This window comes from Astyanax mexicanus, chromosome 1, assembly GCF_023375975.1.
Source record: "Astyanax mexicanus isolate ESR-SI-001 chromosome 1, AstMex3_surface, whole genome shotgun sequence".
NCBI classification, from domain to species: domain Eukaryota; kingdom Metazoa; phylum Chordata; class Actinopteri; order Characiformes; family Acestrorhamphidae; genus Astyanax; species Astyanax mexicanus.
The window spans coordinates 72928604-72944088 of record NC_064408.1 but is presented as its reverse complement, the minus strand read 5'-3'; the positions used below and the strand labels follow the sequence as shown (position 1 = coordinate 72944088).

At 36.8% G+C, this 15485-nt stretch overlaps 1 protein-coding gene across 2 annotated transcripts in view; it reads right to left on the bottom strand.

The window, feature by feature from the left end:
- The window catches only part of LOC103022380 (1-phosphatidylinositol 4,5-bisphosphate phosphodiesterase beta-4), a 129313-nt gene that overhangs the window by 33463 nt on the left and 80365 nt on the right, over positions 1–15485 (bottom strand). For both annotated transcript variants that reach the window (XM_007232816.4, XM_007232819.4), the window contains exons 8-19: positions 12937–13016; positions 11255–11308; positions 11005–11086; positions 8982–9082; positions 8522–8579; positions 6007–6115; positions 3035–3245; positions 2468–2561; positions 2180–2259; positions 1183–1267; positions 838–928; positions 442–531 (exon numbers count right to left, since the gene is read on the bottom strand). In XM_007232816.4, the coding sequence (XP_007232878.3) occupies positions 442–531; positions 838–928; positions 1183–1267; positions 2180–2259; positions 2468–2561; positions 3035–3245; positions 6007–6115; positions 8522–8579; positions 8982–9082; positions 11005–11086; positions 11255–11308; positions 12937–13016 (1135 nt within the window). The remainder of the gene's footprint in view (positions 1–441; positions 532–837; positions 929–1182; positions 1268–2179; positions 2260–2467; positions 2562–3034; positions 3246–6006; positions 6116–8521; positions 8580–8981; positions 9083–11004; positions 11087–11254; positions 11309–12936; positions 13017–15485) is intronic.

Below are 15485 nucleotides of genomic sequence, written 5' to 3'. Positions count from 1 at the left end.
ACCTCTAACAGGTAGTGGTTCAATTAGGATAATTCACTCATTTTTCATAAAAAATACATGTTCCAACTTTTTTAATGTTTCATTACTTTAATACTTTTAAAAGACCAACATATAAAACAGTAGTTTTACATAACATCGAAACATAACATTGCAATTTTGTTTTAGTTTTTGTTTTTGCAGGGGGTGGTTGCAAATATTTGAGATGAACCACTTTCATATTATTTGTTGATTACAGTTATTAAGGCAAGCAGAAAAAGTTTTATACTATTCTATCCTAGATCTTCAAACTTTAAAACTGGTCAATTTGACCCGGAACATAACAGGAGGGTTAATAAAAGATTGTGAGCATAAAGACAAAGAATATGTGTAAAGGTGATCTAATAGAGTCCAGTTACGTGGTTAAGAGAGATCTACAGCTGAATTAAAGAAGCAGTAGCTGACCGTTCTCCATGTCTTCTTCATTCTCATCATCTCCTCCCTGTACACTCATCTCTCCCGCCTCCATGTGTCTCTTAAACGACTCCAGTTGCTCTGCTCACACACACACACACACACACACACACACAGACACAGAGACACACACAGTACAACAAGGTCAGTCACAAGCAAAAACAATTTTTTGCTATTAGCAATAACATTGATACACACATATGCTAGGATACTGAACGTGGGAGTATTTTTACTCGACACATCAGAGTGATTCAAATGTGTCCAAGAGCACAGATGACCAGAGGCTTTAGCCAAAAGCCAGAGCTGCTAATGCAATCAGAACGGAAGGATCAGCTTTATAAGCTTCAACAATCAAAAGTCCAAGTTAAAAGTAAAGGTGGAACGTACTCTGCTCAACCTCAGGTTTTAAACGTTTGTTTTTTATGAGGATTTTCCTTTTCAGGTCATTTGGAGAAGGCAGGGGGCGAGCAGGCTCAATCTAAAACACAGAAAAAAGAGAAGTCATTTTAACATGGACCTGACCTGATCTGACCTTGTTATTTTCTGATAGCCAGCTTGTATAATTCTTCTATATTGTACAGAGAACAAATGGGTGGAGTTTACGAGACAGACTGGTGTAAATGGTGTAAATCTGACATGGTAACATAATTAAAAATTCTTTAAATGTTCTATTATATAAACCTGGTTTTGGAAAAATACAGTGTGTGAAGGCAGAGTCAGAAGATCACGTACTGGGAAGCCCTCCAGTGGCTGTTTCAGTAACAGCTCTCCGAAAATGTCCTCACAATACTTAGCCATCTTATACTGCTGAGGTTTACTGAAACAACAGGACATGTTTTATTAAGATGAGCATAAAAAAGCAACATGAATTCAATCAAAAACAAACACGTGACCTATATACCATAGCTGACCATTTTTGTTTTTTGTATTTTGATGTAATGTGAATCTGGCAGTCGTTATTTACATTGTGGAAACATTTGGTAACAGTTATGTCTCTAGTAATTATTTAGTTAAACTAATTAAGACATTATTAATTGTTTGTAGTGATTAATAATGTCTTAACTAGTGTCAATTAATAATTAGTACATACATTCAATCATAAGTACTGTTCCTTATTGTAACCTTATTTTAAAGTGTTACCCAAAGTTTTATTGGGAATGGACCAATAGATTTGCTACAAAATTACTTCAAAATTACTTTATTTCTTCCACTTAAATGTAAGAGGGGGTTTTCTTATACTATAAATGTTCCTTTTTGAGATACAAGGATTTTGCATGACAGCAAGTATATACTCCTTAAAAATGGCGCTACACAGACAAATCCCAAAATGAGTAACTTATGACACCCTGAAGAACCAATTCTGTCAACAGAAGCATAGGTGTGATATTGTTTTTTTATATAAACATACATATACTTTGATTATACTGTCAATGCACATCAAACATGTACATTTATAAGCCTTTTTAAGGTTCTTCACATTCACACATTTTTATTACAGAAACGATTGGATCAGTAGAACAAAATGGTTCTTCGAATGGCATTAAAGCAGCTCAAGAAAAAAAATTTAAACCCATACTTTTAGCTTGTATAATGTTTCCAGTAATAGCCAGACTTTGCAGAATGTGAAAACTGCGCAACAAAAACAGCCAGCCTTGATTAATAAAAATATGGCGGGATAAAAAAGTGAAAAGTTTGTTTGTTCTGGCTGCAGCTGCTGAGCTGAGCTTACCTGCAGTGGTTTTCAAATGAGAGAATAACAGGATATTCTGACGTAACGAAAGCTGTCTCTTTAATAGCTTGAATTACATCCTGCAAAAACATATAAAGACAAGCAGTGGATTAATTACCCCATTTTTCATTATCCTTTGTATACTTAAGCAGAATGTGATTTCTCTCTTTCTGAGTTTGAATACAGATATCTCATACTGTGCACAGTCCTGTGAGGAAGGTAAGATGTAGAAGTTGTTGTGTGTGTGTGAGCTGTGGAGTGTGAGAGTGCAGTGTAGTGTATGCTCACTTTGAAGAGGATGTCTGTGCACATGGCCTTCCCATGGGTAATAATGGGCTCCTGGTCCTCTCCCTTTCCATCCCAACAGTCCAGCTCCACACACCTGAACACATCCATGTGTGTACACACACACACGCACACACAAATTCTTAGAATATATAATGTATATAATTTTTGCCTTAAAACCAAACACTGTAAATTCCAACTGCAAAAACAACACTTATACACTTAAACATCCACTTATACACAAGCTATTTACCATGAAGGTACACTCAGATCCTCAGTAACCCCCAGGCCCAGTCTTTCTCTCAGGGTGGTTCTACTGAAAGCCTTCATCAGAGTCAATATCCAAACTGTCTAAACTGACTGACTGTTGTGCCAGATAGGTCTCTTCAGTATGATTGAACTATAAGGGGCAGCAGATTATAAGACGTATTAAGTGCATACTTGAAATGAACAGGAGCGTAGTCATGTTTCCGGTCTCGCCACTAGGGGCACCCAAGTAGACAAAACTGTCTTTTACTGCTTCAGTTCTTTGGGTTAGTCTTAAGATTGTAAAAACAGCACAGGGCTTACCTGCATCCAGACAGCAGCACCTGTCGATACATTTCCACAGAAGATTTCCCCCCAAACTGTCTGCCGGTCAGGTACGTGTTGTGTGATGAGCTGATGAAGTAGTGAGCTAGGGGTTGATCCATATCCTGGCACATGTCCAGACGATCCAGAAACACAGGTGCATTCTCATCTGACATCAGGTACCGGCAGAAACCGTCACTCGACATGCGGCCTGAAAGAGTATAGGCACCAGAGGATAATATTAATGAGAAAGTATTAAAGTGTTACTGTGGCCCTGTGTGCACAAACAATATATCAAGATTTAAAGAAAATATTGATTCATGAAATATATTGAAAGTCTATATCGATATAGACTATGTTGCGTTCCAATTATCTCAGACAGTTTGCGTTTCTCTTTCCCTAGTTTGTCTCTGCATAACTTCACCTTGCCCCTTAAAGGCACACCAGGTAGGATTTCCTTGATTATTGAAATTACAGCTTGAAACTCACTGCAGCGCTCCATTGAGGTGTAATAGGAGGAATAGCGGTGCTCTCGTGTCTGTGCCGGAGCTCCTCTGAGCTCAAACCAGACTCTGTATCAGTTTTCCTAGGCCGCCGCGACCAACGCTCGCGAGAACTGCGCCTCTTTCTAGCACTGCGACCTGCTTTCTGACCTGTTTGTGGTTCTAACAGTTCTACAAGGACTACAAAAAACCCGCTATTTGGAGTTGGCTTAATTATTTACAGAAGCTAACTAATAGTGATGGGCACAGCAGCTCTTTTAGATGAACTGAATCATTAAAATCCGTTCACTAAAAAGATTCGTTCATTCGAAGGAATCTGTGCTGTTTGGCTGTGCTGTACCAGAGAAGCTCCAGATAAAGACAGATTACAGGTAAATCAGTGGGTATTTCTGTTTTGTGAGAAGCTTAAAATGTTAATAAGTGAGTTAAAAGGTTATTAAAACAACCAGAGTGTAAATATGTGAGGTATAAGTTGAGTTAAAGTGTTTGTTTTAACCGCTAAAGCTGTAGGCTAGCAGGCGGAAGCTAGCAGCGATTAGCATTTGCGATTAGCATTAGCGATCGGGTTAAATGTGTAAATATATCATGTTAAGTGTAAAATATGGCTGTTTGTAAGCTTAGCTTGCAGTAAATTGCCCCAAACTGAAATATTCATTTTAGTCTGGGTCTTGTAAAAGCTTATACTGATACTGTGCTTTTGTTTTAATATTTTCTCATGCTGTGCTTGTTTCGTGGTGTCACGCTGTTTTTTGTTACGACAGTGCTGTATACATTTATTACACTCTGCAACTGTAGGGGGAGCCCACCAGCACCAAAACTCAATCCTACCTAGTGGGGCTTTAAATACATAGCTGATTGATCTTTCCTCTCTAGAATATATTTCATGCTTATTTACAGCTGAATATTAATAAAAAATTATATATAAAATTTGGGACTTAGCTTAGCTTTATCTTAGAACTGTCTTCTTATGGGATGAAAAATATTGAAATTTATGTTGAATATCACCATTAACCAAATATAAATTGCAATATTAGTTTTGATCCATATTACCCACCCATAACTCACACTCATACATACACAAAATAATAAATACTCTGTATTAAACTGATCTAATACAAGCATTGATTTTTAAAGAAAAAGTATCTGTTTATATTTATTACCTACATTGCCTTTACATTACTAGCTCTATAAAACAAATGCTGCCTGACTTTATTAACCCTAGGGATTACTAAATGGTAACTACAATAACACAATGCAAAGTAACTCCGTTGTTCTTGAGTTACAACACTGAGTAAAAAGCAAGAAATGATCAGTGACACTGAAGTTTCAGATATTAACTAAACATGTGCTCACTGGTAACTCCTTATACGTGCTTTGAAGTAGAGCCTCACTGATCACCATAATTCAATTGTCCATAAGTAAACAAAGCCATTAAGTTGGTAAACTGAAGTTTGAAATTAAGGCACTCAATAGTCATAGTTTTGTACTGAATACAACCTAAAGCAAATATTACAGAAAAACTTAACCGTTCTATACATGAATGCATTTTTAAAATCAGGGAATTACCTTACTGTAAAACAAACAAAAATGTCCTAAGCATCAGAGAGCATAAGTGTAAATATCTCCTGAAATTTATCTGTCTGTGGTGTAGCCTTTATAGTCAATAAACAACTTAGACATCAGGTTCCTATTACTGCCACCACTGTAAACAATTTTAGCCCATTTCTTTACCACAGTGGTCTTCAACCCAAACCCAAATATCCTCCACAAGTTAAGCAGCCAATGACTGACAGAACAGAGAAATACAAGCATACATCCAAACACAATAAATACAGTAGTTAGTACATAGTAGGCTTTATGTGCACATGAACCAAAAACAACAAAGTTGACGGTTGTGCTGTATTTGGTTTTAAATTAAGTATAGACTTTGTTTGGGAAACCCTGCTCTAGAACAAGGCATTGGACTTCTGATTAACTTTATTTTGGAAATAAATCATTCATGAATGACTGATGAAATACACTATACTACTTGAAATTTTGATGGAGTTCCCTTTTAAGAGTTTGCATTACTGGAGTTCAGCCACAAGATGGCAGCATATCATCACGGATCCCAGTCACTGAGAATGTGTGTAAATCATCATAAATGTAAGGCCACATTTTCCTTTTAACCTAAAAACTAAATTAATTTCATTTAGGCCAATTAAAGCAACATTTAATTATAATATAAGTAAAATAAATGTCCCCATCTTATCCTAAATAGTTTATTGGCCAAAGCATTTGCTTCTATGTCTGAAGAAAACCTGAAATTTGCTTGTAGAGACTTCTGTTACCTGTTTGCCATATTACCCTTCAGACAGTAAACATGCCTTCACTAGGAGGCTATGATTAAGGTAAGTGAAAAGTTGAGTGAGTGTGATGAAGCATTCCTTTATAGAAAAGGCTTCATGCAGCTTTTCTGAAAGATTTCACCTTTTTTCTTCAGGTCCTCATCTCTCTCGTACTTCTCGATGATCTGCATGACTCGTTTGGGGTCGTAGAAAGGAAAAAGGATCTCATTCAGCCGGGGATCCCGCTGATTCTATATACACACACACACACACACACACACACAGCATACTCTTATTAGTGTGGCTCTCTCAAGCATGAACTAAAAGACAGAACATCATCATCACCTGCCTTCACGTATCATTAAGCACATCTATCACCTTATGAAGGTACAGCATGAACTGCATAAATATTCTACAGCTACAGTAAGTGAAGAGCTGCATTGGTTAGCTGTTTTCTAAACCAAAATGCCAGGCCAGGTGGACTTGCCAGTGCACACAGACACAGCTAGCTGGGTGGTGATTGACAGGAGAAAGCAAACCCAACACTTCCAGCCATAATTTAAAGAAACATTTTAAGAACAATTTATTTAGCCCATAAGACATGTTTGGTGCCCAAAGTTTTTTACTCCTTGCTAATTGTGAACCAGAACTAACAAGTAAAATGAGTTTAAAGGAGTTAGCATGGTGGATACTATTTAATATATCATCACAGATTTGCCTCAGACCATGTTAATGACTGATGCATCAAATAGATGCCAGGAATTCCTCATTTCTAATCATATGAATCCAAATAGTTTGTATGACCTTTTCAATTTTAAAGAAAATTGAGACAAAACAACACCCTGACACAAAACAACACGAAATCTTCAGTGAGGATCAGTGATTAATTTATTGTATAAAACACTAATACTAATATAGTATTAAACACTCATTAACTCATTAATCATAATAATAATAATAATAATAATAATAATAAGTGTACCTTCAAAGTTTCTTTCAAGCTACCATTCTGTGACTCATTTACTGCTTATTTCTAAGTTTTCGGCACAAATCACTCCTTCTAAATTATAATCCAGTGTCTTGAGGTGAGCTCTGTATCATCAAATCACTGATTTGAATTTGCACTTGACTCGTGAAGTGATTCACTCAATGAGTCGACTCTACACCTAACCCATCGCGTAAGTTCCTCAAAGCATCCAAACACCACACAGATTACACGATAATTCACAAAATATCAGCAGATTTTAACATTTAAATGTCTTCCAGCTTTTAAATGCCTTATTTTCGGGTTTTCTTTTCTTTTCAGCGATTGAGTGAATCAAAACTCAGAACAATGTCTTGGGAGATTATTGGGAGATTTGGAGATAGGCTCTCCACTCAGACAACTCACATATAACATTAACTATCAAAGAAATTCCATACACGTATTATGTTGATGTTGATATAAGAATATACATAAGCACACTGTTCATATTTTTTTTCTTTTCATATTAATAAAAACACATTTTTTAGTTTTAATGTTTGATCCATTATTTTTTTATTAATGTCTGACTTTTTGGGTTTTTGCTGTGGTATCATTTCAGTATCGGTATTGAGTTATTTAGACAGGAATTGTATTAAAAGTAATAATTTTGGTACTGCAATGACACTACTTGCTTATATAACTTTTATTTTGGATCAAATTTGACACACCAGGATTTTTTTTTATTCTAAACGAACTTTAAAATATATAATGCAAGTCTGCTTAAACCCTGATACCCTGAAACTAAAATTTTAAGTAAGGGAGCAGGAAACATGCACTTAAATTTATGTTCATATACATCATTAATAATGGTTTACTAAATACATTATATTACAGTAATATTATTATTATAGACTTATTATTTTAGGACTATTTAATATTATTGGTTATCCCACTGATGTGGCAGAGATCTAAATTATTGTACACAATATTTTATTTGCTACATAAAAAATATTAATTGTACATTCATATTAAAAATATGAGTGTGGTTTGAACTTTGGTCCATTTGTGTAGATCCCTGTGTGTTTTATAGTGTCAGAATGGTTTGAGGCAAGTATGCAGGCTTACAGATTGCTAATCATTACACATTAGTTACATTAGCATCAGAGCTGCTGAGCAAAACTAAAGAAGCAAACTTGGGACACTGAACACGTCGTGGCTGACCGGCTGCATTTGGGTTGAGGGAAAAGTGTGTGAATGGGATTTCTGTCCAAACTACAGCTTTAACACACACAGTGAACTGACGGAGGGGAAGCAGGAGAGTGAGCTGGAGCTGCTCAGAGACACGGAGCAAAGTCGACACACACACACACACACTGCCAGTGACCTGTATGTAGGGTAACTCATTTCAGCCACACTCAGGGGTAAAAGGACTAGTGCATGTGCAGTGACACGAACACGCAGAAGCACATGCGCACACGGCCCCGGCGTAAGCAAACACACATTCACACAACACAGGAGGAGCCGGGCAGCATCTGGAACAATGGGCCAGCACGGCCCTAGCGGTAGCCATGGTTACATAAGAAGACAGGACAACGGGATTGGCTGGGAGGTAATGAAGGCGCAGGGCATGCAGGCGCAGGGGAAGCTGGGTAAGCAGTCACACAGAGAAGTTAATGAATGATAAAGAGCTTACTTCATTCAGAAAGCTGACTAACTGGTCTACTGTTAAATAATCAGTTTTGTCCCCATTGCTGCAAAGAAATTAATTAGAAGAAATCTGTTACATTAAAACGCACAAAAATAATTAATGCTAAAGAATGAAGAGCGGATTAGACATTACAAAGCATCTCCTTGTACTGAGTGCTAACATGTTCTTCAACCTCTTCTCTTTTTAAATGTTAGTCGAAACATTAAAGGTTAATGTTGAACAGTTGAAGCAGGTTAGGTTCCTTTAAGGGAGTTAGCATAGCCGTTTAATGCTAAATAAAGAGATCAATAAAGAGATCTGCAATCAGAATTCAACCTCGCAAGCATCAACACAACAAGCTGAATCTTAAAATAAATCTGATAAATGTGTAACATCACTGTAAAGCATCACAGAGCAGGAAAGGATTCTTCACAAATCAGCACAAGTGCTCTGTTTTAAGACATACATCTTTTTGAAGAGTTCCTCAATATCCGTGCGTGGGCAGATTTTCTGAGTGAGAGCGTAGAAGACATCGAAGGTAAACATGGAATGATCGATTTCATCATTCTGGGGAAGAAAAAATAACAAATATGAGATCTCGTCACCATCTATCACAGTGTGACCTATAGAGGTGATTAATGTGTTACTGTACTGTATAATAATAAAACACTGAATGCACTGAAAAGTAGTGATGCACTGAAATGACTTAATTCAAATGTTTTTTCATAATTTGCACATTAATATCATTGCCTTCATACAAACTGCCAGATATTTTCTGTACTTAAATCTGGCAATTATTGTTCTTCATACGGTATTAAAACTAATTAACAATATTAAGATAAATGATCAACAGAAAGGATCTAAAATCTACAATGAAATTCTTTATTTATTTATTTATTATATGTTCCATGAATACAAAGAACAAAAAACAAAGAAGAAACTGTTGTAGATGTAATAGTGCCAAAAGACACGCTGCCTGTACTGATGTTCTACATATACTATATATGTTGTTCCAGAGATAACTGCAATAAACAATATCATTGTAATTTTACTATGCCAATAATATAATGAAAAACTATAGCATAACTATTTCCAAATGAATTGAGTTTGATGGAACATAAAAATGTTTAAAATGAAAAAATAAAACATGAATAAAATAAAACTTCAGATTGTTGCTAATTTATGTTAATGAGCTAATTTTTCTAAGTAAACAAAACGTAATTGTTATGAAAGGTCCGACATGACAGTGTGATTATAGATTTTCAGTGTTAAACAGAACCCGAATTGGCCAGTATCAGAGGCAGACTAGTTCTCACATTAATCGACAATCAGATAGATAGATAGATAGTAGACAGATACTTTATTTATCCCGAAGGAAATTTAGAATAATGTAAGACACAGCTGCCACATATATCAGCGCTTTATTTGATTTCATGTTATAAAAGTAAATCACACTGGATTTTTTTTTTAAATAGCAAAGGTTTCCACTGCTAAGGGAAGTCCCACTTTACATCATCTGTGCCTAAAACTTTTAGTTTAGTCACACTTTACCAGCCTCATCAAACACAACAATAACATTATGATTACTGATGCTGTATTCCCTATTACAGCTTAATATGTTTATCTCAATACAGTAACCACCATTCTTACATTAGTAAAATTTTATATGTTAATACACGTGTATTTACATAAACCGTACTACTATAATAAATGTCCAAGTGAGTGCACCATTAGTAGTTACACTGTTAACTTATAATTAAATAGTTCTTACAGACAATAAATATAAAGTGGGACCACACAAATAACAATTAACCCTATACGGCATGAATTAGCTTTTTATATATTTTTTAGGAGAAAAAGATAATTTTAAGAGGTTTGGGAGTCCCTGTGGATAATGCAAACTTAATTTTTTGATTTTGACTTAGATTTGACCTTTTAGATTCAGATTAATATAAACTATAGTAAGAATATAAACAGCCACATATACTTCTTTACATATTATTGCATATATAGGTTATATATTTTCATTGATATTATCATTTACTTGTATTTCTCTATGTATTGGCTGTATGAAATACGTTTGGTAACATTTGTTGCCTGAGGGTAACACTATGATATAGAGGGTTAATATAAAGACCTTTTAGTCCACAATGAGTGCATTGGTTATATATATATATACACATCCTAATAATACAAAAATAGGCCTGGAATCAGTCACAAAAAATATGATTGGTGCATTCATAAAAGAAATGCTTATACAACAAAAGATTTAGAACAACAACGGCAAACATAAGTTTGCTAACCTTGTTTATGCAACCTTTAATACAGGGATATTGTGACCTTTTCTAAAATGCTGTGATATTAAATTTGTACAGTTTGGCGCTGTTACATAATATATTGTATTATGTTATGTACTGTGGAAAGATAGACACAATTGGAATCAAGTCATTTTAACGCATCACTCTTCATGAATCAGGGAGTCCTCTCACCTTCCCGCTGGGCAGGCCGAGCTCTTTCAGGGCCTGAAATATCCCCTTCTCCGTTTTGCCTGAGCCAAAAGTCCTTGTGATGCTGCAGCGAAGAAGAAGAACACGTGTTCCATCAGATCATCTTTAATACAGACCTGCTTCATTCAATTTGTCTGATAATTTCAGTGACCTCACTAAAGCTCTTATGACACAAGATCAGCCGAGCTGAACGAGGCGGCCTGGAACTAACAGATGTCTGTGTAGAACTCACCCTCTGACTGGGATTTTTCCATTGACATTGGTCAGAAAGGAGAGCCTCATCCAGCTGTAAAAAAAGGTTGAGGAAAAAAAAAAACAGTGTCACAGTTCAGTGGGCATGTCTTGTGTCTCCTGTGCATTTAGGTTGTCATCTGAAACCTAAAAGCTTTCATTATGACCTGCTATCTGACTTACAAAGGAATAATGGTTTTCACATTTGTCTCATCTTTTAGAGGACTAGATCAGATTAGAGTGTGTCTGGAGGCTGAGGACAGCTGGTCTGCCTTTCCAGTGCAGTCAGGGAAAGGTCAAGAATACATTTCTATCCAGGACTGTGTTACCAGTTTACAGGTAGAAGTCATACACTAAGAATTAGTCTTCATAGATCCCAAACTTATTAAATGAACTGAATGTGCAAATTAAAGGTTAACTTTAATCAGTTTATAGCGTAGACACTTGTTAAATGTTAATAGAGGTGAGGGGGCAAAAACAAGTGGCTGAAAGTATGCAGCCTGAGTTGGAGCGATCTATTTAATGAGATTTTTTATTCCTCATATATATAAATCAGGTAAACATAAACTTAACTTGCATGCACTGAATAATTTCTGTACAGTAAAGTGCAGCACAAATAAACTTAAGCAGTGTTTGAGAGAGAGGGTGGCGTTCTTCTTGTTCCTCTTGTTTTTGCGTTTACTTTTCGCTAAAATGCACACATGCTGTGTAAAGTAATATAAGTAACTGTCTTTGTAAGGGTGCAATGACTGTAACGATTTAAATACTGTATCAAAGAGTGGTCCAGTGGGTTAAGCGCTGTCACTATGATCAGGAGATCGCTGATTCAAATCCTGTTCATGTAGCTTGCCATCGGCTACTGGAGTCCTGAGAGAGCACAAGGCCTTGCTGTCTTTGGGTGGGTAGATGATGCTCTCTCCCCACATCACTCCAAAGGGTGATATCCGCAGCACGAGGCGTCTGTGAGCTGATGGATCAGAACCGAGTCACTGTGCTTTCCTCCGAGCACGCTGTGATGCTACTTGGCAATACTGCATCAGCAGCAGTTCGAAAAGAAGCGGTGGCTGACTTTACATGTATCGGAGGAGGCATGTGTAAGTCTTTACCCTCCTGGTGTTGGGGCATCACTAGTGATGGGGGGAGTCCTAATGAGTGTGTTGGGTAATTGACCGTGTAAATTGTGGAGAAAATGAGAAAAAAAAAAAAATCCAAGATTCTTCCTGTCACTTCTGAAGGTTTTTATTTTTCAGATTTTATGGATATTTCTGCAGACAGTATCACAGTTTGTAACAAAGCATAACATTTATTTTTGCACTAGCCAAAAACGATACCTACTTAGAATTAAGCAAACAGGAACATCATATAATAGTGTAATTGTTAGTGTAACAAACCAAACAGCACAGCAACAAACAGGGCAGCAATTTAACTATTTTAACTCGAGGAGTGTTTTATAACCAAACAGATCATATTTTCTTCTTTTTAACTTAAAATCTTTCAATAAACAGCGATAATGGAACCATGGTATAATTGCAAGAATACACTTGAGGTTCCTGTTATAGCTCTTTCTCTTGCATATTATTGCTTAATTGTATGATGTGTGATCTTTTAGAAAAGCTGTACAGGCTGTACTAGGTCAACATTTTCAATCCGTGAGCAGAGACTCGGACATAATTGATTACTTACTGCTTCTTCAGGCAGGTCATCGGACACACGTTGTTCGCCTTGAAGTTGTGAATGACTGATTTCAAGCCCTCCAGCCATTTCTGTGAGCAAACAAACACAAGCGCGAATTAGGCAAGACCACTGCAGATGAGCTGTAAACACTGCTTAGCAGTCGCCGACGCTAAAAAAACAAACAGTGCACGATGGGATGATCTGCGAGGAAGAGGGAAAATAAACGAGAAGCATGGGGGTGGTGTTGGTGTTTACAGAAGGCGTCCGCAGGCAGAGCTCGTGGCGGCGTTATGTGTGAAGGACGGCTGAATGTCCTTGAGAAAGGTTCATGCCTCTGGAGCAGCACAGCAGCCAACAGTGTTGTTGTGTGTTAAACCACTTGAAAGCAAGTGATGATGTGGTTAACGTGTTCCTATCTCCTAATAATAGAGCCGTTCAATACTGAATAATATACAACACTGAGCACTGAACAGCACTCGTTCTTCTAATACAATCGGAGCACAAGGCTGTGATGAATGACACAAGCTGTATTATTTATGAAGACAAATGAATCATATTATTTTCAATAGAGATGAGCTGTCAGTGTCCTTTACAGCTTGCTTTTGACCCCAGGATATGCATGTTTTGTTTTGCAGAATAAAACTATTATTGCTCCTTGAAATGTAACATGTCATGTGACATTTCCTCTGCCTGGCTAACTAGCTGCAAACAATAGAGATGTGCTTATTATAATGTATAATTCATTAAATTCAAACTGCAAAGTTATAGTTCAAACATCTGTCAGTCTACGTCCAACTAGTCTAGTCTTCACCTTCGTCCACCAGATGGCGCTGTACTTCAAAATGCAGATCCTGCAGACATCAATCGGTGGGCCATAAGCAGAGTGGGATTACACAGAAAGAGGTATTCCTCCTGCGTGAGCTGTGCTAACCCCTGGCTGCATTTGGTAAAAGCCCCTCTCTGCGCTCACACACTGCCCATGGCTCTGAACCAGGCATGTCAGTGTAAGCCTCTGGCTGCTGCTCCACACAGATTCCTGCAGCCAGAGCACAATATATGAGCAAACTGCACAAACAAAACGGCCCTGCCAGAACCCTTCCAGACAGACAGCTACTGTGCATGTGTCTTTCTGTCTGTCTGTTTGTGTGAGTGTGTCTGTGAGTGTGTATGTGAGAGTGTGTGTGTGAGTATATGATTGTATGTGTGTGATTATGTGTGTGTGTGAGTGTGTCTTTGTACAATACAGTCTAAAGAATGTATAAGCAAGTAGGGCTGCTCTGAAATTTTGTCTGAGAAACATTCTGGCTGAAAACAGCAATTCAGCAACACAAACAGACACTGACTGCTGGCACATACACTCAGTTTGCACAGTTTCTGAGGATGTCTATGTGTTCTGTAATTTATAATTTTTTCATTTAAATAAGTCTATATTTAGTGAAAACTGTTCAAAGTAATTTTATTTGCTTTATTCGCTTTCCCTTATTACAAAATTACAAAATACTTTAAACTTTATTATGCTTATTTTAAATCATTTCCAAAACAGGAAGTTAAAAACTATTTTAGTTCAATGTGTCTATATTTTTAGTTGTTTATTTCTTTCAAACTTTTACTCATCTGAGTAAAATGTTACTTACTGATCTTACTCATCATATACAATATTTACAAATTGCCTACACATTCATATTTTGTCGCTGCCACACAAACACCTAGTTTGTCAATTTTTGATTTTTTTTTACTATGCAAAGATGTAAATCTAGCAGTTATTCTTTACATTGCGTCAAAATATCAATATGGGCCAATAAATTAACTATAAGAAAAATGTCTAAAAATATTTTATATTAACTATGATTGAAAGTGAAGTTTTTCCTTCTCTTGCAGAGTTATAATTTTGGAGAAAAAGGGCCCTGTTTTAGAGATCTACAAGTAAGGTGTCAACTGTGCACCATGCAGGTTGATTTAGATTGTGTTAAGTGTGTCTTTGTTATCATAACGACATGAAAAGTATGCCTTGTGCAGCATGAAACAAGCAAAAGTTATGTACTAAGTCTCTTATTTAATCATGGGTGATTAACTTAGCTTTTCACTGACTATTCCCATTAAGAGCCAGGTGCGCTCCAACTTTGGCGGATTGCTATTTTAACAGTACAGTGCTTCTTTGCTTCTCAGCAGAGGAAACTGAGCTGCTCGTTCAAGCTATGAGATGTGGGAGCAGGTCATTAGGGTAATAGTTATGTTATGTAGTAGTGGTATTTTATTCTGAATTCTGTTTATTGTTAATGTAAAAGTTGGGTTTGTGCGCTGCTGCGTGTCCCAGTGTGTGTAACAACTAGACGTACATGTTTTAGGTGCGCACGGCATACCTGCGTAGCCAAAATAGCAATGAACGTCTGATGGTTGACTGTTGCCTACGTTAATTTCAATCAGTTGCGCACCTGTGTTTTCCAGTGCCAAGATAGCAATATGGCAGAAATTTACCTGAACACACCTCACTTCCTCACCACCACGCCCATCAGCGTAGATATGTAAGCAAGCGTCTTTGCTATTTAAACGACGCAGAC